The sequence below is a fragment of the Taudactylus pleione genome, unplaced genomic scaffold (assembly GCF_031769625.1).
Source record: "Taudactylus pleione unplaced genomic scaffold, aTauple2 ptg000082l, whole genome shotgun sequence".
Taxonomy (NCBI): domain Eukaryota; kingdom Metazoa; phylum Chordata; class Amphibia; order Anura; family Myobatrachidae; genus Taudactylus; species Taudactylus pleione.
In genome coordinates this window covers 8,834,662-8,859,688 of record NW_028284484.1, presented here as the reverse complement: position 1 = coordinate 8,859,688, position 25,027 = coordinate 8,834,662, and the positions used below count along the sequence as shown (strand labels likewise).

The window sequence follows — 25,027 nt, the reverse complement described above, 5'->3', positions numbered from 1 at the left end:
AAGATGTTGACGGTGGAGATTGCAGGTGCTGAAATCTAGTTGAGAGATAGAAGCTAACTAATTCTGGACTGCTTGTTGTTATTTTCTTAGCATAAGCTTCTGATGTTGACAAAAACTTTTCATGAGCTTGCTGCAAATTACATAACAGGAAGGAGGTTCCTAGATGGTTAACATCCCTTTGTCTACTTACTGTGGTTTTACAAATGCTACAGATGGCTTGACAATTGTTGTCAGAATTTGGGTAAAAATAATTCCACACATAAGAGCTGGATTTTTTTGTTCTATGCCCATGCATTACAATAGCTGCCTTCTTATCATGGGCAAGAACTGTTTCCACTGGTGCCTGACTTACACAAACAACAACCTCATCCTCAACATCCTCATTAAAAGCACTATATAAATAAAATTATTATTATTATTAGCGCCGGCGTCAGTAGATGCCTCACTGACAGTTGCAGAACCACCACTCTTAAATAATGGCCAAGGCCTAAGCCTTTCCTTGCCACTTTGTGTGGTGAATGGCATGTTGGCAATTTTATGTTTTTCTGCCCTAACTTCCCTTTAATAGAGTTTTTTTTTCTTTACAGCTGTAAAATATTGTTGTTTTTTTATTTCCGATGCCCTGACTAAAATCCTCTATGCCCCTGAGCATCAGCTTTAGTAGATGACATTGAAGGACTAATTTTGTCATGACTGGTTGCAACAGCTGCAGCAATAGTATTTGGTTGCTGCTCCTGCTTTTCTCTAAATTGATCGTTATCCATTTTTAATTTTCAGTTCAGCTCACACTGTGGGGACTCAAAGGGCATTTATATTAAGTATGTGAACAAACACACTGGGGTACAGCACACAGAACAGTACAAACAATAGAACAATATATATTTTTTATTTTTTTAATTTGCAGCTCAGCTCACACTGTGAGGAGTCAAAGGGTATTTATATGTATGTGAAGAAATGCACTGGGGTGCACAGAATTGTACAAACAATAGAACAATATATATTTTTTTTCAATTCACAGCTCAGCTCACACTGCAGGGATATATGTGAACTAAACGACGCACTGGGGTACAGCGCACATGAGTTGTACAAACTTTAAAAAAAGATATGTTTTTTATTTTTTTCACTTTTAAAAAAAAAGAGGTATGGCCTGCAAAGTCAGTACAGCACCACTGTGTGACAGAATAATCAAACTAAGGGGACTGGAAACAGCACATTCACTTGTGGATGGACACAGCAGAGCACAGCACACAGCAGCGTGACTAGAGTCAAATTGCGCTCAAAGCACCACTGGAGAGCCTTATATAGAATCCAAAACCCACAAGAATCTGACAGCGGGATGATTACGTTTTACCTCAATTTAGAATCCGAGCCTGGCGGGGAACCTGAGCAAGGGCTTGGATTTACTCAGAAACCAGAAGTTTAGTTGGGGGGGAGGCTCGGATTCTCTATAATCCGAACTGCACATCTCTTCTTATAACTATAATTTTTAACGTGACATTTAGGAACTGATTAGTTGGTACTTTATCTCTCTCCAAGGCTTGGTACATCTCCCCCTCAGAGGTCTAATAAAGAACTTTCACCATTGTGGCAATAAGTATTGTAAACAACAAATATTTTACAGAGACAGCACAGAGTTACTCAGCTGCCCCAGTGATACTGAAGTGGTAAAAGTAACTTACCGCATTGCTGGGCCCATCTAATTTATTCTGGCGACACATAGCCCATTGGACAAGGAGATAAAACAATGATTCCTATCACCTAGGAAAACATATATTTTTCACCGGCATAAGTCTCTTCAGTCATTGATAAATACACCCCTTATCAAAGCTAGGAAAAGTCTTGCAACCGTTATACATTCATCTATTAAAAAATGCAAAGATAAAAAAAAAATAAGGGTTAAAACCCCCATACATCAGCAATTCTGAATCTGCAGATGGTTGTGTAAATAGATTTGCAATGTTTGGGGGTCACAGATCACAGATTGCAACCAAAAGTGATTGGAATTGTTAAATCAGGTTATTCAACGGGGTATATTTACTAAGGTGCTGGTTTTTAAAAGTGGTTTTGTCGCCCATAGCAACTAATCAGATTCTAGCTATTACCTTCTAGAAGGTGCTAGATAAATGTTAAGTAGAATCTGATTGGTTGCTATGGGCAACAAAACCACTTCTAAAAACCTGCACCTTAGTAAATATACCCCAACATTTTAAATTTCACAGATCAATTGGAGTTGTAGATTGCTAGTGTATGGTAACAATCAGCAGCAGACAGTTACTAGTAAAAGGATGGGCCTTTCAAGATTGGCAGATCTGTAATTGCTGAAATCGATCTGCAAATCACTGAAATAGATCTGTAATGTATACGTGCAGATTGCTAGATTGGGAAATCCTAAAATCGGGGAATAAATCTTTAAATTGTTAATTTGTGGTTTTCTGATTGCTGATGTATGGGGGCCTTAAGTCATACACTGACAATAGCTCGTGGGCTAAAGACAATAAGTTAGTAGTTCTTAGATGTAACTTGGTATGTACTTAGGAGCTCCACACTATGGAAATACACAGTATGTTAGTGCGCCTTCATCTGATCTGTTCTTTGTTAAAAAACACTCTTAATTACATTTACTGTAGGATGAAACCTGTACTCAATTGTTCTTTTATTTAGGAATATACAATGACAGTGTTCTTGCGTCAGAGCTGGAGAGACGAAAGGCTTTCCTACAATCATACCAACAAGACCCTTGGCTTCGACAGCAGATTTGTTGAGAAACTTTGGCTTCCAGACACGTTTATTGTGAACGCCAAATCTGCCTGGTTTCATGACGTCACAGTAGAAAACAAACTAATTCGGCTGCAGCCAGATGGTGTCATCTTATACAGCAGCAGGTAAGATAAATGGGCCCATTCACCGTCTTTTGAAACAATGTAGCTATAAGTACTGTATATAACATGTTCAGTATAAAGCTTTGCTGGATCTTTGCTAGCCTAAAAACTGCCTTTGAGGAACACAGAAAACCAATGCATCCTATAGTTGTACACATTCAATGTTAACAATGTCACACTTTTGATGAAGCATGGAGAATAAATGCTGAGTGTTTTAACCCCTTTGCTGCTGATCCTATTCTGGCACTTTTTGGGCTGGCCAAATGTTATCGTCAATACTGTATAATTATTTATGCAGTATCCACAGTCCCAGAATACTTTGAATTTCCAGAGAATAACATTAATTTGCATATTTCTCGTCAAATGCCTTCTTCTTTGTGAGTTGTGATTATTTGTATAAATACTGTAGATACAGGTCATACAGTGTATGTGTATATATATATATATATATATTATATATATATATATATATATACTGTATGACCTGTATCTACAGTATTTATACAAATAATCACAACTCACAAAGAAGAAGGTATGCGATGTGTATGATATAACATAGCCCATATTGGAGTTTAACCAAAATTGGACATTCTGCAAGTACTAGTTATCTGATCTCATCTCCCTTCACTCTCCTCTCCGCTTTCTTCATTCAACTAATGCACGCCGCCTTTCAAGCCAGCTGATTACTTCCTCCCAGTCCCGCCTCCAAGATTTTGCCCGCACTGCTCCCCACCTCTGGAACTCTCTCCCACTCCCCATCAGACTCTCCACCTCTTTGCAATCCTTCAAACGGGCTCTCAAGACCCATTATTTCATCAAAGCCTTCCAGCTGTCATTCTAACTCCCTGATACATACACCTTCCTCCCCATCTGTGTCACCCCTGTTTGTCTTCCCCTCCCCTTTTAGAATGTAAGCTCTTATGAGCAGGGCCCTCTAACCTCTTGTACTTTTCCCTACTTTAGTTTCATCTACTTCTAACTCACCACTAGGGCACCTAACACTTGGTTGCTTATGCTCTGTTGCTTATCTGGGTGTTATGGTCACTAATGTAGCAATATATATAATCCATGTCCTGGTCCTGTAGTGTATTGTTCTGTAAGTCGCTTGTCTACAACTTGTTTATGTGCTTTGTAAGGTGCTGCGGAACATTTGTGGCGCCATATAAATAAATGATAATAATAATACTCTGTTTAGAGTCTGATATAGAATTCCTATTTAGAAGGACGTCGGTCCTCTAATTGTGAAAGGTCTGCAGTTATATATGGACTATGATAAAATGGTTGTAATAATAATTGGCTGGATAAATACTCCTATATGGCTCATTTAGAATGATTCATTCTTATTTATTTTTTTGGATTTAATTTATTATGTTATTTTTGTAGTTTGTATATATAATATGGCTATTATCAGAATCAATGTCCACTGCATGTAATGAGAATCTGTAATCGCTGTATATGATTTTCTTAATTGTGATTTGAAGTGATTAATGATTGAATAACCAGTGCTGGTATATAAGGGAGCACTGATAGAGGTTAACCACACCCTTTGATGAAGTCATCCACTGCCAAAACGCGTGGCCTGTGACGTGGACACACGTGATGTCACCCGCTGTTTCCAGATCTGGCGGTGGTCCGTGGAATTGATGTCCAAACTTCAGCTCCATTTGTATCGCCAGGAAGAAACACATTAGGGAGACACACATGCTGGAGGTCTAACTGGGTTCAGCAGCATATTTCTTCCTCCAGTTCGGCCGTCACTATTCCTTCCAGACGCTGATTGTATCAGCAGCAACGGACAAAAAGCATTGGGAGACGCGTGCAGCAGGAGCAGGACTTAATTGGAACACAAGACTCTGCGCTCTCTCTCCGTAGCGGAGGAAACACACATAGACCTGGAAGCGTTGGAACCCCATCTGCACAGCGGTGAATGCCGATCAAATGCCTATGTGTGGTGCCCGCTGACTGGAGTACGTTGGGGTTCTCCCTCCTCTGATAAAGGAAATTTCTTCTTCAGGGTCCATAGGCTCCACAGGGAGAACTTGAGGGTGTAGGTGATGGAACTGAATCCGGGCACCATGCAGTTAAAAGCTTTTAGCTCCCAGGATGCACTGGTCCACTCTCCTTATACCCTGCCCCTGAGCCAGAGGCACCTTAGTTTCGTTGGTGCCCGGCCAGAGTCGGTCACCATTACGGAAAGGGCTGCTTAGGCAGCCTTTAAGCTTGTTATTTTTATGATTTCATTTAGTTTCATTCTTCTTCAGAGCGCACAGCAGCAGACTGTTCATGGGACGTCTGTGCTGCTGCTCCATCTCCCCTCTGGTGCCGCGACGCCAGTACTGATCTGGGGATCTCGGCGGGCTTACCGGGGGTCAGCGCTAGCCAGGGCTCCCGGGGAGGACCCAGATTGCAGCCGGACACTAAGGGGACAGGTAATACGGGTCGACCCGCACTTTAAAGCAGTCAATACTTCTGGTCTCCGGGGACAGACCGGAGGTGGCTGAGTGTGGACGCAGGATCTAGCTACCACGATCCACTAGACCACCAGGGACATTCGGTGCGGGAGCCAGTGGGTTATCGATCAGCCAGGGGAAACAGCTTTCCCATTTCATTGGCTCCTCCCCTCAGCTCAGGGTGCCTTACCTCCGAGGTCTGGCTTCCCTGAGCTGTTCTCCTCCTCAGCCATGGCCCATCTGAGGCCTCCGGCAGCCATTTTCTTCATGGTGCAGTCGCAGCTCTCTCAGGACAGCGCGAGGTCCGGTCCCCCTAAATACCTCTCCCTTGGGTTAGTGTATGTAGCGCTATAGCCTACCAGACACTGAGTCTGTGTAGTTGATTGTAGTGCCAATTTGCAGTGTGAATTCTGCATTGTATGTGACTTATGCTAGCGTTGCTTGTCTGTGTCTTTTTTCCTAACTGCCAGTATATACCTATACCTTTCCTCTAATTCTGCCGTAATACAGGTGTAGTTAGGGTGGTTCTTTTACCTCACATATATAAAAGATAATATTTGTGAGGTCTGTCACATACTGTTGTGCACTGCACTGTGCCATATTTAGGCAAAGGCTCCTGCATCTCAAAATGTCAGACAGGATCAGTGTGTCGCATACTTAGGCAGTGGGCTCCTGCAGCTTATCCCAGCATCAGTCGGGACTAGTGTTGTGCTCAATTTACTAGTGATTGCAAAGTGCCATATTGTGTGTCAGACATGTCTGACAAGGGTAACGAGCACACTGCTGTGCCCATTCTGCCATCTTGCAGGTTATGTGCTGCAAGTTTAAGTGAGGAGGATTTGGTTCGGGAAGGATTATGTGTGAGGAAGTGGCGGAACTAGAGAGTGGTGGGCCCAGGTGCAAGAATATGCTTATGCAGTGCCCCCAGTAGTGGTCCCCCTATGCAGTGCCTCCAGTAGTGCCCCATATACAGGGCCCCCAGCAGTGATCCCTCCTATGCAGTGCCCCCAAGAGTGGTCCCCCCTATGCAGTGCCCCCAGTAGTAGCCCCCCTTATGCAGTGCCCACGGTAGTAGCCCCCCTTATGCAGTTCCCCCGGTAGTAGTCCCCCCTATGCATTGCCCCCAGTAGTAGTCCCCCCTATACAGTGCCCCCAGTAGTAGTTCCGACTATGCAGTGCCCCCAGTAGTAGTCCCCGCTATGCATTGCCCCTAGTAGCAGCCCCCCTATACAGTGCCCCCAATAGTAGTCCCCCCATGCATTGCTCCCAGTAGTAGTCCTCTCTATGCATTGCCCCCAGTAGTAGTCCACACTATGCAGTGCCCCCCGTAGTAGCCCCCCTATGCATTGCCCCTAGTAGCGGCCCCCCTATACAGTGCCCCCAGTAGTAGTCCTCCCTATGCTGCCTTGACCCCAGTAGTAGTCCCCCTATGCTGCATAGCCCCCAGAAGTAATCCCCCCTGGGGGCTGTGTGTTTGTTACTGTGTAGCGCAGACCACTCTCACTGCGGTCTGCCTTACACTTGTGGGGCCCGGGGACACTAGCAGCCAGTGCAGCAGTGGCTATGGGCCCCTGTACCACTGCGGGCCCCAGTGCAAGGCACCGGTTGCACGCCGCTAGTTCTGTCCCTGGTGTGAGGTGTTATAATCCTCCCTGCACCTCAAACCTGCCAAAACAGTACAGGAACCCCCTTGGGTGGCCTTTTCTCAGGTCCTGGTCTCCATTGCGGGCTGCCTGGCGGTCCCAGCTGTTTTTCCCCATATGGGGTTACCTCAGCAGACCATCATTCCCTCTCAGGGTCTACCACAGATTATGCAGTCTACTCCTGTACCACTGTAGACTGTCATTCACTCACAGGGACTACCACAGTTTATGCAGACTCCTCCTGTACCACAGCAGTCTGTCATTTCCTTACAGGGACTACAACAGGCTATGCAACCACCATGGGTAGATGTTTTCTCTACTTCAGTGCAGAGCCTGGCGGCTTCCTCTACTGCCCTTCAAACCATGTTGCAGGGTGAGAAACTACTCTCTCAGGAGCTACTGCCCACCCGTCCATGGCTACTTCATGGGTAGCTAAAGCTATAGAGAGCTGGGCCGATGCGCTTGAGAATTTCTTCCCCACAGAACCTCCTGAGAATCAGGTGTCATTGGTTGGCCACATTAGGGATGCAGCTGCATATATTGGTGAGGCTGCTCTGGATGCCAGTCTACTGGCCTCCAGGGTCTCGGCCTCGGCCGTGTCTGCTCGCCGTTCCCTGTGGCTGCGCTCTTGGAGGGCGGATGCTGATTCTAAGAAGGCCTGGAAGCCTTACCATACAATGGGGAGATCTTGTTTGGTCCAGACCTGGACAAGATTGTTGACACATTTGCAGCATCGAAATCTGCGTTTCTACTACAGGGTCCATAGGGTATCCACAGGATACCTTGGGGTATAGGCGATGGAGGCAGCATCGGGCACCACAGAGTTAAATATTTTAGCCTCCCAGGATGCACTGGGGTCCCTCCTCTATACCCCACCCCCTAGCCAAGGCCATCAGTTTTCGTTGGTGCCCGGCCAGGAGTCGGAGCACATGTCGCAGAGTGGGGCTGTTATAGCCCCTGAAGATCTTCCGAGGCAGCTGTGGCTGCACATACAGAGCAGACAGCATGGACAGTCTGTTCAGACGTCCATGCTGTCTCTCCTTCACCCTGCCGGTACCAGAACGCCGGTACCGATCCTGGAATGCTGGTGGGGGTCTGGGATCACGGCTAGCGGTGACCCCGGACTGTGGCCGGATCTAAGGGGACAAGGTAAGCAGCAGGTCCCGCGGTGGGTACCCGCCGGAAAACACAGTCCTCAGTCCCCAGGCAGGGGGCTCCCTGGGGACTGGCTTGCGAGTGGAGCCAGGTATTAACCTACGTTTCCACAAGCCCCAGGGACAGCGGACCGCGGCTGAGCGGTAATCGTCCGGTGTCCCTGGGGTTAATTGCATGCCAGGGGAGCGCGCCTTCCCTGTTTACAGCCAGCGCCTCCCCCGCTGCACAGTGCCTCTCCACAGCGGTCTGGCGGGCTGTGTTCAGCGTTCCTCCCCCGGGGCCCGCCTCCTCTCTGCTCCTCGGCAGCCATTTTACCTGAATGTGCAAGCGCTGCTGGACGCTGAAGCTGGTGGCTGTGTGGTCCAGGTCCCCCTGCATACTTCTCCTTCAACTAAGGTAAGGTCAGTGTATGCTGCGCTGTTTCCTACCAGGCTCTGGTCTGTGTAGTTGATCTCAGCGCTGGTAGTGCAGCATGTTATTTCTGCATTGTATGTGACTTATTGCTAGCGCTGTGACTGTACTTTCACTCTGACTATCAGCTTTTTTACTATCCCTGTCCTATCTCTACTACAAGCCCTTACGGTGCGGTGCTGCAGGGTAGTCATGCCTTACTATAAAAGTATTTATCTGTGAGGGGAGTCACATACACTCCGTTACACTCGTTATGTCTGAGAGTGAACGTGAATTTCCACTACGGCTACAGTGTACCACTTGTAAGGTACCAATAGCAAAGGGTGATTTAATCACTGGGGGTTTTTGCAGGGCATGTTTTCTGATATCACGCCCAATTACTGTGCCTGCGTCTGTGCAGGAATGCCCTGGCCTTATTTTGCTATGGCACTTATAACCCTTATGAGTCAGCTGGCCACAGCCCCGGCGTTACCATCTGCGTTACCCCAAAAGGGTTAAAACGGTAGTCGGTCGGGTTCTCACCAATACAGGGGTGCCCCAGGCAGCTGGTGATACCCCAGTCTCTCCCACTCTTGTCCACCCAGGTCTCGCAGGAACCTGCGTGTGTAAGTTCACTGTCCAATACGGTACGGCACCTAAAGGACGTGTTGCAGGGGAGTCATCACTGCGGCCTGTAATGTATCAGAATGTGCTGCATTATAATGTTGCCATGACATCTGATGACGGTGATATTTTGTTTTTGACCTTTCAGACCAGGAAGCCTTTCGTACTAAAAGGGTGGAGTCTAAGTAAAAAATATATGTACCAGGCCTTCTACGGGCAGTCCGTGTGGTCTTGGTTATTAAGGATAACGATCCTCCCGTGCCCAAAACTTAATATGCCTTCTTTAAGGATATTAAAGGTGAAGCCACTGCGTTCCTTTTTCTGGTCAGTGATGGATCATATAGAGAAAGTGTGGAGAAATCCGAGTAGAAGATGCCAGCCTCAGAAATGTTTGGCTGTCGCATACCCTTTGCGGATAATTGTTTTTCCAAGTGGGAAACTCCGCCTCAGGTAGTTTCTCATGTAACACGCCTATTGAGGAGTGCTGCGTTACCCATGTCCTCCATGTCCTTTTTCAAGGATGCACGGATCGTAAGGTTTAAATATGCCTAGATTCTCTTTATTCCCTTGCTGGAGGGGCGTCCGGACCGGCTATGACCGTGTGTTCGGTGGCCAGAGCCATGGAGTGCCGGAATAGGCAGAGTTGGTGGGCAATCTCAGAGACTAAACTACGTATATTAATCAGGCAGCCTTGGACATAAGTTTCCTCGCTTCCAGATTCTTCTCGGCAGCCGTGGCAGGTTGCCGCTCCCTATGGTTGTACTCTTGGAAAGCGGATGCAGATTCCAAATAGAGTTTGGAATACTTGCCCTTTCATAGACAGGTCCTATTTATCCCTCATTTGAATTGTGGATACTCTGGCAGCAGCTAAGCCTGCATGTCTGCCATTAGCTACGGTCCCATCTGGGGCTGGTGCTTTGTCCTTTCGGTACTATGGGACCCAGGGTAAATACAAAGTGCAGTCCTTTCCTATGCAGTCAGCAACCAGGATATCGGCCACGCCAAAGCAGCAGGCTTAGAGTACAACATGTCCTACTCCCAAATTGGACGATTAGCCTTCAGCCTGACGGGCCTCCCCTTGGGGGGACCCCTAAGTGGGAGGCCGGCTTTTTCAGTTCGCCCAATGCTGGTATCTGACTACCGTGGACACTTGGGCCAGAGAGGTATGCCTCTCCTTTCGGCAAAGGCCTCCCAGACAGTTTTTCACTACAGGCCTTCCATCAGATCAAGGCCATGAGACTCCAGAAGGTGCTGCACTCTATGCTCCAGGTTGAAGTTATGGTGCCTGTTCCATTATCCCAGCGGGGAACGGGATATTATTCGAATCTCTTTCTGGTATAGAAACCCAATGGGCTTTACCGGCCCAACCTCCGTTCCCTAATCAGGTCTTTCAGGGTTCCTCGGTTCAGGATGGAGGCTCTTCATTCCATTATATTGGCAATGGAACCCGGGGATTTCAGGGTGTCTCTAGACATTCAGAATGCCTATCTGCCTAACCCTATTATCTTAGCGCATCAGCAATTCCTCGGGTTTGCGGTTATAAGCCGCCATTTCCAGTTTCAGGCACTGCCCTTTGGTCTGGCCACTGCGCCTCGAGTATTTACTAAAGTCATGGCGGTCATGGCAGCCCACCTGCGGATGCAGGGGGTCCGCCTGTTGTCCTATCTGAACGACCTCCTGTTGTTAGCAGGGTCTCCAGGAATCCTTCAGCGCAATCTGCTACTAACTATATCTGTGCGGCAGAATCATGGTTCGCTGATAACCTTAAAGAAGTCCACCCTAGTTCCCTCATTGAGGATGCTCCATTTCGGTGGTCCTGGTGGTCTTCCATCTCCTGGGGATCTTTGTAACAGAAGACAAAATCTCTGCATTACAGGCAGGAATACGCAGTTGCCTTTGCAGCCGTCGGTTGCCTGTGCACTCAGCAATTAGGTTCCTGGACTCCGTGTTGTCGATGCTCGACATGGTGGAATATGCCCAGTTCCACTCCAGGCCTCTGCAGCAGTTGATCCACTACAGCTGTGAGGGGTTGCCCAATTGGATAAAGACATAGACATTTGTGCTTTCCCCGTAGGTACGTCTGTCTCTAGCCTGGTGGCTGCAGACTGCTCACATGGACAGGGGATGTCCCTTTTGCTTTGCTGACTCGGTCCTTCTGATGATGGATGCCTGTCTCTGAGGCTGAGGAGCAGTGCCGGGTCCACACTTCTTTCAAGGAAGGTGGACGCTAACAAAATCTGCACTTCCAATAAATCTCTTGGAACTTTGGAACGCCACCACGGTGATTTTCATAACCACCAGGATGGAGCCCAAATTCGGGCAGCTCTGACATAGGTGTCCCGCATTCTTGCTTGGGCAGAGGTCACTCTCCCTGCCATATCAGCAGTATTCATACCAGGGGTCCTCTACTGGAAAGCAGACTTCCTCAGCCATCAAGACGTGCATCCAGGGGAATTGTCTCTTCCCCGGGAGGTATTTCAACAACTGGTGAACAAGTGGGGCCTTCCAGACATAGATCTCATGGCCTCCCGACACAACAACAAGCTGCCTGTGTACGGGTCAGGAACAAGAGACGTAGGATCTCTTCTGGTACATGCTCTGTCGATCAGATTGACCTTCAGGTTTGTGTACCTATTCCCTCCGTTTTCCCTTCTTCCTCGACTGATTTGCAGTTTCAAGCAAGAAGGTGACACGCTGCTGTTGATAGCTCCAGAGTTGCCCAGACGGCACTGGTTCTCAGATCTTCGGGGTCCCTTAGTAGACACTCCGATACAGTTGCCTTTACGTCCAGACCTGTTGTCTCAGGGTCCTTTCCATCACCGGACCTGGGTAATCTGTCTTTGACAGCGTGGATGTTGAGACAGCTCTCTTAAGGTCCGGGAGTTTTTCCGGCTCTGTGGTTAACACCAAAGCTGGAAAATCTACTTCTGCAAGAATTTACCACTGTGTGTGGCATACTTTCTTTGGTGTCGTCATAAAGGATATGATCCTTAGGTCTTTAGGATACGCAGGTTTTTGGGCTTTCCTGCAGGCGGCCTTAGATCACGGTCTTCACCTTGCTTTACTGAAGGGGCAGATTTCTGCCCTATAAGTCTAGATTTAGCGTAGGATTGCTACACTTCCTGATGTCCACGCCTTTATGCACGGTGTACTTCGTATTCAGCCTCCCTTCATCCCACGAGTGGCCCCTTGGGATTTGGCTGTGGTCTTAAGAGCTCGCCAAGGACCGCCATTTGAACAGCTTGGCTCAGTGGATTTAAAATGGCTTACAGCTAAGACTGTATTCCTTCTGACCATTACTTCGGCTACAAGGGTGCCAGATTTGGGGTCTCTCTCAGGTCGCCCTTTCTGATTTTTCATAGTGACAGGGCGGTGCTTTGCACTTGCCCTGGTTTTCTACCTCTGGTGGTATATAGTTTCCGCATTACTAAGGAAATCCTAGTACTGGCTTTCTTTCTCCAGACCTCTCCGCTAGTGAGGCCTCCTTGGATGTGGTACGTGCTCTAAGGATTTATGTTGATCGTACCAGTTCCCTTAGGAAATCGGACTCCCTGTTTGTCCTCTATGGTTTCCATAAGATGGGTTGGCCTGCCACTAAGCAAACTTTGGCAGGATGGATTCGCATGGAGTTTTCAGAGGCTTACATTCATAAAGGCCTTCCTGTTACATCCTCTGTTAGAACTCATTCTACTTGGTCTGTGGGTCCGTCGTGGGCAGCTCACCGTGGTGCCTCTGCTGTTCAGCTTTACAAGGCAGCCACGTGGTCTTCTGTCCATACTTTTTGTAAGGTAATATGCTTTTCATACCTTCGACTCTCAGGATGCTTCCTTCGGGCGGCGGATTCTCCTTCCAGCACAGGAGCGTCCCCACCCTTAAAGGATACTGCTTTGGGACATCCCCAAGGTATCCTGTGGATACCCTATGGACCCTGTAGTGGAAAATAAAAGATATGGTAAGAACTTACCTTTGTTATCTCTATTTCTATGAAGTCCATAGGGTTCCACAGGACTCCCGCCCTGTCGCACCTGTACTACAGATGGGCTTTCATCTGGTCGCTGGTTTTTCCGTCTTCCTCTGGTGAGAACGTGATTCTTGTGTGTTCCAGACTTTCTTCTCTCTTTCTTCTCCTCCTCCGGCCTATGGCTTGTTACGAAACTGATGGCCTTGGCTAGGGGGTGGGGTATAGAGGAGGGACCCCAGTGCATCCTGGGAGGCTAAAAGATTTAACTCTATGGTGCTCGATGCTGCCGCCATCGCCTATACCCCAAGGTATCCTGTGGAACCCTATGGACTTCGTAGAATTAGAGATAACAATGGTAAGAACTTAACAAGATATGGTAAGTTCTTACCATATCTCTTATTTTCTGCCTTCAGCATCTGCCCCTTCAAAGTTTCCGAACTTCTTCCTTTCGGTCCTTTCATCCCCAAGGAAAACCCAAAGGGCAGTCCTTTCCTATACAGTCGACCGCAAAAGAAACAGGCCTGGAGCACAAGACGCCCTGCTTGCAAACCAGAGGATAAACTCTCAGCCTCACGAGGCGGGCCTCCCTCTGGGGGATCCCAGAGTGGGAGGCCGACTTCTTCAGTTCGTCCAGTGCTGGTGTCAAACCACCAAAGACACTTGGGTAACAGAAGTGGTCTCTCACAGGTACGCTCTCCAATTCCTTCGAAGACCTCCTCACCCGTTTTTCTGCACAGGCCCTCATTCAGACTAGAACAAGGATGGAGGCACTGTCCTGCTGGTGGCTCTAACTTGGTCCAGACATCATTGGTACTCAGATCTTCGGAGTCTCTCCATCGACACTCTGTTCTTGCTACCTCAACATCCAGACCTGTTGTCTCAGGGTCCTTGCCTTTACCAGGACCTGGACCATCTGTCTTTGATGGCATGGCTCTTAAGACATCCCTCCTGAGGTCCAAAGGATTCTCTAGCTCTGTCATCAACATGATGCTTAGAGCGCATAAGCTGGCTTCTGCTAGGATCTACCACAGAGTGTGGCATACATATTTCCAGTGGTGTCGTCCCAGGAATTACGACCCCCAGGTTTTTTGGATCTCCAGAGTCCTGGCCTTCCTTCAAACTGGATTGGACCTTGTACTCCACCTGGCCTCGCTGAAAGTACATATCTCTGCGCTGTCAGTATGGTTCCAACGTAGAATTGCTCCACTTCCGGATATCTACACCTTCCTCCAGGGTGTTCTCCGGATTGAACCTCCCTTTGTCCCCCCAGTGGATCCTTGGGATTTGGCAATAGTTCTTCAGGCCCTCCAGCGTCCTCCATTTGAACCACTAGATGTGATAGAACTTAAGTGGTTAACAGCTAAGACTCTTTCTTCTGGCAATTACATCTGCCAGAAGAGTGTCAGAAATGGGGGCGCTCTCCTGTCGCTCCCCCTTCCTGATATTTCACCAGGACAGGGCTGTGCTTTGCACTCACCCGGAGTTCCCTCCTAAAGTTGTTTCTAGTTTTCACATAAATGAGGAAATTATAGTCCCAGCCTTTCAATCACCAGACCTCTTGGCAGGTGAGGCCTCCTTGGATGTGGTCCGCACCCTCGGGATTTATGTGGACCGTACCAGTTCCCTTCAGAAATCAGATTCCTTATGTCTGCTCTATGGATTTCACAAGAAGGGATGGCCAGCCAATAAGCAAACATTGGCTAGATGGCTTCGTATGACTATCTCAGAGGCTTACATGCAGGCTGGCCTGCCTGTTACGGCTTCTGTTAATGCTCATTCTACTCGGTTTGTGGGTCCCTCGTGGGCAGCTTGCCATGGCGCCTCGGCTGTTCAGCTTTGTAAGGCGGCCACTTGGTCTTCTGTCCAGACCTTTCTAAGGTTCTATGACTTTGATAGCTTCGCCTCTCAGGATGCTTCCTTTGGGCGCCGGATTCTCCTCTCAGCGCAGGAGCATCCCCACCCTTAAAAGGACTGCTTTGGGACATCCCCAAGGTCTCCCTGTGGAGCCTATGGACTTTGAAGAAGAAAATGAGAGTTATGGTAAGAACTTAACTTTGTTAACTCTCTTTCTTCGAAGTCCATAGGGTCCACAGGGCACCTGCCCTGACGCACCTGGCTTCATCTGGGCTATCTTGCTGGTCACCGGTTTCCCATCTCCTTCTCTGTGATTGTGATTCTTGAGTGTACCAGTCTTCCTTCTCTCTTATCCTTCTCCGGTCTTAGGCTTATTACCAACTGAGGTGCCTCTGGCTCGGGGGCGGGGTATAGGGAGAGTGGACCAGTGCAACCTGGGAGCTGAAAGCTTTCAACTGTGTGGTGCCCGGATTCAGTTCCATCACCTACACCCCCAGGGTCCCCCTGTGGATCCCATGGACTTCGAAGAAAGAGAATTAACAAAGGTAAGTTCTTACCATAACTCTCATTTTCTCCTCCTATACTTCACACAGGAGCAAAGTTGCACATACTTATTCAGTCAGACACGACTGTAACAACACGTTCCATGCATCAAAATATAATCTCCTCCTGCCATACAGCCTGAAGTTTGCACATGAGATTATAAGTGCTTTACATTCATTATATCTATTTGCTCTTTTTCTCATTAACTAGAGAGACCACACTTTTCCTTGTGTATGCGGATTTACATTGATAAAAGTTAACGATACACAAACTGATACATTATTGCTAGTTTCACAGGACGTTAAGTCATTGTATTGTGAATTTATAGTCATAAAGTTTTACCACGGCCATAATTAGTGTAGTGTGACATGTGCCATGGCACAGGGCACCGCGGGGCAGGGGGCGCTATTCAAGCCTGTCAATTTTTTGTTTACAATCATTCTCACTCTTAGCTGCCACTTCTTTTATCCCCGGCATCTCCTGGACACCCCTATCTCTTCCATGACATCATCACTGCAGCAATTGGATTCACACTGTATTTGGCAGTGACACCTGGTCAACAGTAGTACAATGGGATTGGTACCCCTTCATCCTCATATAGGACAAATGAGATTTGTCATGGCGCTTCCCCATGAGGCCAAGTCCCTTTTTCGGGCACAAATCTTTTGTCCCTATTTTAAAAATAGGGAGAAGGGTGGCACCAGTGCTCTTTCTGGCACAGGGCACCAAAAAGTCTAGCTACGGATCTGGATTTTACCATTGTGATTTGAAACTTGTGGTTAATATATACCACACTAAAAAAATAATATATTTCTGCATATTGGATTCTGGTGCATGTATTTTTAATTATATCTCAAGTTTATCTTTTCATTTATTTTTTATCTTTCATTTTTATGTTCAATTATTTAAATTATTATTGCTGAAATAAATTATCGAATTGGAACATTTGCATTTAATTTATTTATATATTGGGCAATTATTTATTTTTCAAGAGATAATCTGATATTCTTATAGCGGTGTTCTTTTTAGATTCATTATTTGAGCTTTTAATCAAGTAAAGTGATTGTTTTTCTGTCTATTCACGAGTGCACTCTCCTTTTATCCACATATTTCAGAATCATTTGGCTCCTTGGCTAGGTGCTGGGACGTAGCTGCACTACATTTATGAAAGTTTAATATATCTGGACTTTCACCAAATAGAATATATATACAGTCAGGTGCATAAATATTGGGACATTGACAGAATTTTCATATTTTGGCCTCTATTCACCACCACAATGGCTTTGAAATTAAACAAACAAGATGTGCTTTAACTGCAAACTTTCAGATTTAATTTGAGGGTAATTACATCCAAATCAGGTGAACGGTGTAGGAATTACAACAGTTTCTATATGTGCCTCCCACTTTTTAAGGGGCCAAAAGTAATGGGACAAACTAAACAATTCTAAATCTAACTTTCACTTTTTAATACTTTGTTGCAAATCCTTTGCAGGCAATTACAGCCTGAAGTCTGGAACGCATAGACATCACCAGACGCTGGGTTTCATCCCTGGTGATGCTCTACCAGGCCTCTACTGCAAATGTCTTCAGTTCCTGCTTGTTCTTGGGGCATTTTCCCTTCAGTTTTGTCTTCCTCAAGTGAAATGCATGCACAATTGGATTCAGATCAGGGGATTGACTTGGCCATTGCATAACATTCCACTTTTAGCCTTAAAAAAATCTTTGGTTGCTTTTACAGTATGCTTCGGGTCATTGTCCATCTGCACTGTGATGCGCCGTCCAATGAGGTCTGAAGCATTTGACTGAATATGAGCATATAATATTGCCCGAAACACTTCAGAATTAATTATGCTGCTTTTGTCAGCAGTCACATCATCAATAAATACAAGGGAACCAGTTCCATTGGCAGCCATACATGCCCATGCCATGACACTACCACCACCATGCTTCACTGATGAGGTGGTATGTTTTGGATCATGAGCAGTTCCTTTCCTTCTCCATACTCTTCTCTTCCCATCACTCTGGTACAAGTTGATCTTTGTCTCATCTGTCCATAGGATGTTGTTCCAGAACTGTAATGGCTTTTTTAGATGTTGTTTGGCAAACTCTAATCTGGCCTTCCTGTTTTTGAGGCTCACCAATTATTTACATCTTGTGGTGAACCCTCTATATTCACTCTTGTGAAGTCTTCTCTTGATTGTTGACTTTGACACATATACACCTACCTCCTGGAGAGTGTTCTTGATTTGGCCAACTGTTGTGAAGGGGTTTTTCTTCACCAGGGAAATAATTCTTCTGTAATCCACCACAGTTGTTTTCCGTGGTCTTCCGGGTCTTTTGGTGTTGCTGAGCTCTCCACTGCGTTCTTTCTTTTTAAGAATGTTCCAAACAGTTGATTTGGCCACACCTAATGTTTTTGCTATCTCTCTGATGGGTTTGTTTTGATTTTTCAGCGTAATGATGGCTTGCTTCACTGATAGTGACAGCTCTTTGGATCTCATATTGAGAGTCGACAGCTTCTGATTCCAAATGCAAATGTCACACCTAGAGTCAACTCCAGACCTTTTACCTACTTAATTGATAATGAAATAATGAGTGAATAGCCCACACCTGTCCATAAAATAGTTTTTGAGTTGATAGTCCCAATACTTTTGGCCCCTTAAAAAGTGGGAGGCACATATAGAAACCGTTGTAATTCCTACACCGTTCACCTGATTTGGATGTAATTACCCTCAAATTAAATCTGAAAGTCTGCAGTTAAAGCACATCTTGTTTGTTTCATTTCAAAGCCATTGTGGTGGTGAATAGAGGCCAAAATATGAAAATTCTGTCAATGTCCTAATATGTATGCACCTGACTGTGTGTATATATGTGTATATATATATATAATATATATAATACTGCATATTCCAATATTTCGAAAAATTATATACACACACTTGTACAGACATAGGCTGAATACCAGCAAGTCTGATCACTGGTCTTAATCCAGAAGCACACATGCTATCCTGCTGTAAATTTTAGATAATCTGTTTATATTCTATTAACCAGGCCTGTATCTAAGGTTCTCTTCTCAAAATCCAATTTATTAAGTTCTCATTTATTTGTGAAGATTACTATATTGGATTGTGTCAGATGGAGAAAGAGATTTACGTTTTGACTTGAGATTGTCATTTCCTTTCTTATGTTAGCCTCCAAGAGACTATTTCTATCCAAATTTTTTAAATAAGATGTAGTTTTATATTTACTTATTTTTTCTGTCCTAAGTTGCAGTATATTTCAAGCCTTGAAAAAGCTGCCAATAGGCAGAGAAACGCGTTGGTGTTATACCCTGATCCAGGCATCCTCTTGCACCTTGCACTTATTTGGAAGGAATCATCTATTTGGAACACTGCCCTCATTGGAGCTGCTTACCATTCCCCAAACGGCTACAGCAAGTATAAGGAGAGCACCTCTTTTTTGCGGTTGGTTTACTCACCATCATTACCATCGCTAATGCAGGACACATTGGACTCCCTTCCAGCTATTCAAGCTGTTATCTTGTGGGAACACCTCTTTGGACTTAGGGTCTCATTCAGACCCGCTCGCGAGTGCAGGACGCTCGCATGCGGGTCGATGGCACCCAAATGTGCATGCGCACGACGGAGGCTGCTCCGTCGTGCGCATGCGCGAGACCTGGCGAGCGATGGGGAAGCCATCGCTCGGGGTCTCGCACCATAGGGGGCATGCTGTCGATGGTGAGTGACAGCACGCCCCCTTTGGTGGGCGTGCCGGGGCGTGGCTGCCCAGACGGAGGCGTTCCCATGGGAGCGCCTACCGTCTGGGTCCGGCCCCACTGACATCACTACTTATGTCAGTGGGAGTGATTTTGGCTCTGATAGAGCCAAAATCACTCCAGGGTTTGCGGCAGCGAGACCCTACCGCAGGGTCTCGTCGCAAGCCCGATGGTTGCGATGGTCTTGACCATCGCGACCATCATCATGGACGCTCGCATAAGCTGTGGGTGGTAACCCACAGCTATGCGAGCGTCCAGGAGGACACACCAAAAAAAAACAAAAAAAACGCCCTGATTCAGAGCGGGCGCTCGTTCAGAGCATCCGGCTCTGAATCAGGCCCCTAGTGCGGTGCTTATGAATTAGATGGAGCCTGATAAGGGTATTTGCATATTATTGTGAGCTTTTACAAATTTTACATGCATGTCTAGCATTGAATGTGTTTTAGTGCCTTATATATTTGCAAATTGAATATTGATAATATTCCTTTTTCAATTATTGTGTCATGACCATATTTTAACTAATATTACCAATTTAGTGGTTAATAAATTGTTGATTTTTTATGCTTTAGCGCTGCTTTTATTCTATCTATTTATCGTAAAGAGAATTTATGTCAGCCTTGCCTACCTCTTCCTCATTCTGCGATCATGTAATTGCTAAAATAAAGCGGTGACTTATTTTTGCCCACTACCTGTCCCTGAGTTGTTTATTGTTAGCGTAATATAGTGGGGAGCCAGCAGGCCAGCCTATGCCCTACATATGTTTTCCACATTCTAGCCTCCAATGTATTGCTAAAGACTAGACTTTTATCATTTGCAGAATTACATCAATTGTCTCTTGTGATATGGACTTAACAAAGTACCCGATGGATGAGCAAGAGTGTATGTTGGACCTGGAAAGCTGTAAGTTATGGAACCCTGCTTACAGTATATACTGTAGAATATATAGCATGTGACCACCATTATTGCAACCTGGATTTAAAGGGAAGCATAGACTTTAATAGCAGAAAAAAAATGCTTGTGGCAAATTTACTAAACGGTGATATGTAGTGGTGTGTATACCAAACAGTATGGTGAAACCATATAGAAGACCTCAGTTTTACCACCTACTTTTTTCAGCCCAGGCTACTCATCATCAGCCCTAGGCCCCCACCGAGTTTTCCAGAAAACCAACATAGCCATTTTCTAAAATAAATGAGGTTTCTTATGAGTACAGACATTATTTCACTAGCAACTTGTGCCCTCTCTCACACGTCCTTTGCAATTGGCTATTTCCTCCATTCTCTTTGTGAAATTGTGGGAACCACCACTGGGTTACTTACTGTCCGGACCTTCAATCTGCAATAGATGCCGGCGAAGAACAAACTACAAACTTTAACTTTGTCAAATGATTAATTTTCTATAATTCAAAACTGTAGGTAGCTGGCCAGTAAGGTCACAAAGTATATACTTTACTGATTCTTAGGAATTATGTTATTGGCTTCAGTACTCTGTCTACCGCTGTGTACACTGGAAGCAAAGATAACAACATTGATGACAACACATACTATCAAAGCACCAGGAAACCTTTACATCAATAAGGCATAAAAGTGATATAATCACATGCATCTTTTTTGCCTTGGCTCCCATAAATGGATAGGCTTAGCCCAGCAAATTGCTGCCTTCGCAGTCTATAGGAGATAAGTGTACATAGGTGGTCTCTAAAGGAGAAACTACTTACTGTTATATCTACCACCTGCCCTGATTTGTGGGTCTTTAAGGGGGGAGACTTTACATGAAAGTGGACGGGGTGTAGCGAAAGAGTCGGATCTATGGGGCAGAGCTTATTTTGTCTTGATTTTGCATGTCTCAATGTTGGGGGGCATGTGCTAATATTCTTATGTGACATAATGACCCACCTTGTATTCATATGATGATTGTTTTTTTATGTTTGTTTGTTTTTTAGAATGTTTCATATGACTCTTCTTACTTAGTTGAATAGGGACACTCGCGTCTTACTCTTTTTCCATTTCAACAAATTAATAAATTGCTTCTTAAGAAGGAATACATTTTTACCCAGAGTAAAACTGTGAAGTGAAAAAGAGTCATGTTACTGTATGTATAAAGCTTCATTGGCTAGGTTATATAGCTTCCTACATGTCATACAATCCATGATGCAAACTTCATTTATATTCTGTATAGTCGTGTGTAATATGCTAATGTGCTAATATCATGCTACATCCAGATGGCTATTCAGCTGAAGACATCCTCTACAACTGGTCAGAAAACCAGGAACAGATCCATGGACTGGATAAACTGGAGCTACCTCAGTTTACTATTACGAACTACAGATTCACAAAAGAAGTAATGAACTTCAAATCAGGTAATAATGTAACTAATTCCAGCAGTGGGACCCATAACCAATGTGTCTGTAGGTAATTAGGTAATAATGTAACTAATTCCAGCACTGGGACATAACCTATGTGTCTGTAGGTAATTAGGTAATAATGTAACTAATTCCAGCGGTGGGACCCATAACCTCTGTGTCTGTAGGTAATCAGGTAATAATGTAGCTAATTCCAGGAGTGGGACCAATAACCTCTGTGTCTGTAGGTAATCAGGTAATAAAGTAACTAATTCCAGGAGTGGGGCCAATAACCTCTGTGTCTGTAGGTAATCAGTTAATAATGTAACTAAATTCCAGCAGTGGGACCCATAACCAATGTGTCTGTAGGTAATTAGGTAATAATGTAACTAATTCCAGTGGTGGGACCCATAACCTCTGTAGGTAATTAGGTAATAATGTAACTAATTCCAGCACTGGGACATAATCTATGTGTCTGTAGGTAATTAGGTAATAATGTAACTAATTCCAGCGGTGGGACCCATAACCTCTGTGTCTGTAGGTAATCAGGTAAAAAAGTAACTAATTCCAGCAGTGGGACCCATAACCTCTGTATCTGTAGGTAATTAGGTAATACTGTAACTAATTCCAGCAGTGGGACCCATAACATTTGTATCTGCAGGTAATCACGTAATAATGTAACTAATTCCATCAGTGGGACCATAACCTCCTGTGTCTGTAGGTAATCAGGTAATAATGTAACTAATTCCAGTAGTGGGACCCATAACCTCTGTATCTGTAGATAATCAGGTAATAATGTAACTAATTCCAGCAGTGGGACCCATAACCTCTGTGTCTGTAGGTGATCAGGTAATAATGCAACTAATTCCAGTAGTGGGACCAATAACCTCTGTGTCTGTAGGTAATCAGGTAATAATGTAACTAATTCCAGTAGCGGGATCAATAACCTCTGTATCTGTAGGTAATCAGGTAATAATGTAACTAATTCCAGTAGCGGGATCAATAACCTATGTGTCTGTAGGCAAATGCACAATTTCCTTGGAATATTCCATGAATTATTTAGGGCTCATTTGCATGAACATTCTTTTGGAATGCAGTCTGCATGTTTGTCCCTGTGTAAAAATTGCATTCAAAATGGAACTGCAGTTGCTCTTGTTCTTGGCCCTGCATTTGTCAACATATTGTGTTTCTTCATGTGTTTTATGTATGTTTGTATATTTCTATGCTTCATTTTATAGTCCTTTTTTTTTTAATATATTTATTAGGTATATAAAATTGTGTCAAAAATAATTCACAAGAATTACATATAAAACAAATAAACATAACTACACAGACATCCAAATGCATGGTAATTGGGATAGAACGTCTAACAGTTGTATCAAAGGCTCTCCAATAATAAATGATTCAAGACAAGGTGCATTGAGTGCCCTCCTCCTTATTCAGTAAAGAGGTATCAAATTCCAGTGCCAAAATTGGATATAACTTAATGATGGCTGTACTGTATACTTAAGACACAAATAACACAAACACGTAGGGGTTCCACAGAAGGGAGGAGACGACACAAAAGGTGAGTGGCGGAAGTGGGGTGTATGATCAGTTAATAATGAATTAACATGTAAATTAAGTAGTATAACCCAAAAAATGCAACATTAAAAATCATGCAACAACAAAATTAATTGACAGCCATCTCACCGCCAGGATTTTAGTAATTTTTTTTTTTAAGAAGCGATCACAATGTTTCCAACAGAGGTAGGCACCAGTGCAATTTAGCTGCTAGATGTAAGTACTGTAGCAATAATTGAAAAGACAACTTGGATTTTTTTCTTTTAAATATAATCCTTATGGTTAGAATTTTCCAGTAGTATGCATTCCATATGATTTTTTAAGCCCCCAGTCCCAATGTTAGAGAGACACCTCTCTCTGCAGCAGTTATACACTGTCCAGATTTCCCTTGTTCATTTTATACCCCATAGTAGTGCCCTAGTTCATGTTATTACCTATAGCAGTTCCCTAGTTAATTTTATACCACAGAATAGTGTACACTGTAGTAACCCCACAGTAGGGGTTTGTAAGGGCCCCTATGTATCACCCAATGGTGAAAAATGTATATAACTGTGGCAGTATCACCAGACGTGGCACTGGTGAGCAGCAGATTCTGTGTGGGACAGGGGAGATCCGCCCACACAGACTAGAAAGGCATTGTGGGAAGATGCCTAATTGCTGCCTTGTGGATAGAGCTCAGGTGTGGGCTGATGAGAAGTCAGACCAGTCAGGCTGCTATGGGAAACAATCTATGTGGGATTGTGGCAGCCAGAGAGCCCAGTGAAGCTAAGCGAGCCATTGGGGGCCAGGAGGCCTATGTCTGGATCTTGCAGGAGGCAACGGGGAACCACAAACTCTAGGACTGTGTGACATTGGAGCAGTAAAGCTGCAGGCTGAGGAAGCCAGGGCCTATATCTGTATGATACAGGGACGGCCACCAGGACTATGTTTGTGTAGCTGTGGCAGCCAAGCAAAGCCAGGCTGGAGCTGGCGATAGACATGCAAGAAACAGGCAGAGACTTTGTTGGCAGACTAGCTGCACCACATTAGAGAGGGTTCAAGAAGTGAGCTAGTGCCCTAAGAAAGGGCTAGGTTGTTTATTATTTTATTTATGTTTCCTGTCTTACTGGAATGCCATTAAGTCTGCACCTAATCATTGCACCACTGACACCAATCTACCAAGCTAATAACCCCTAGTTATCACAATAACACATAGCTTTGACAAGGAAGATGGGCCTCCCTCCGCTCTGGGCCACATAGCAGCTGCACTCCTTGCACCTATGGTAGCTTCGCTCATGCTTCCTCCATCATGTTATCTCCAACACCAGAATGCTAATAATACTGAAAACGGGGGGACAGCAGGATGGTTCAGGTACTGTGAGTATATTCAGCAGGATGGAGGCTATGGAAGCCCAGCTGTACCAAAATGCTATGATAATGAATAGATAGACAGCACATAGGCGAACATAGGCACATGTCTCCATGTACCCCCCCTCACATGCTGCCGAAGTTGTCGAGATGTCTCTGGTACTGTGCCATAGTCTACTACGCATGCTGAGTTTCAGGAAAATGGCACCGGCACCAGTTACTCAATGATTTCTCTACTGGACATACGTAGATCTCCTGAAAAATGTCATCATTTATATGGTGATTAATGTTGTTCCTGTTATGAGCGTTGTGATAGCTCATATCTGCTGCAGGTTCTGGCCAGAGCTGAGAGGGTTAACAGGCAAAGACAACCACAGTGAAGTTGGTCCAGGCTGATTGTTCCCAGCTGGGAAGCCACCATGAACATGCAGCACTCAGCTGCTCATAGTGGTAATTACCAGGGGCTGGTCTCGTTTGCTCACACGGGATTGGGTCTGAATTC

General features: G+C 45.1%; 1 protein-coding gene across 1 annotated transcript in view; it reads left to right on the top strand.

The window, feature by feature from the left end:
• GABRD (gamma-aminobutyric acid type A receptor subunit delta) overlaps positions 1-25,027 on the top strand; it is a 108,147-nt gene that overhangs the window by 42,140 nt on the left and 40,980 nt on the right. Inside the window, exons 5-7 of the mRNA XM_088468221.1 lie at positions 2,662-2,882; positions 20,092-20,174; positions 21,496-21,633. Coding sequence (XP_088324347.1) covers positions 2,662-2,882; positions 20,092-20,174; positions 21,496-21,633 — 442 coding nt within the window. The remainder of the gene's footprint in view (positions 1-2,661; positions 2,883-20,091; positions 20,175-21,495; positions 21,634-25,027) is intronic.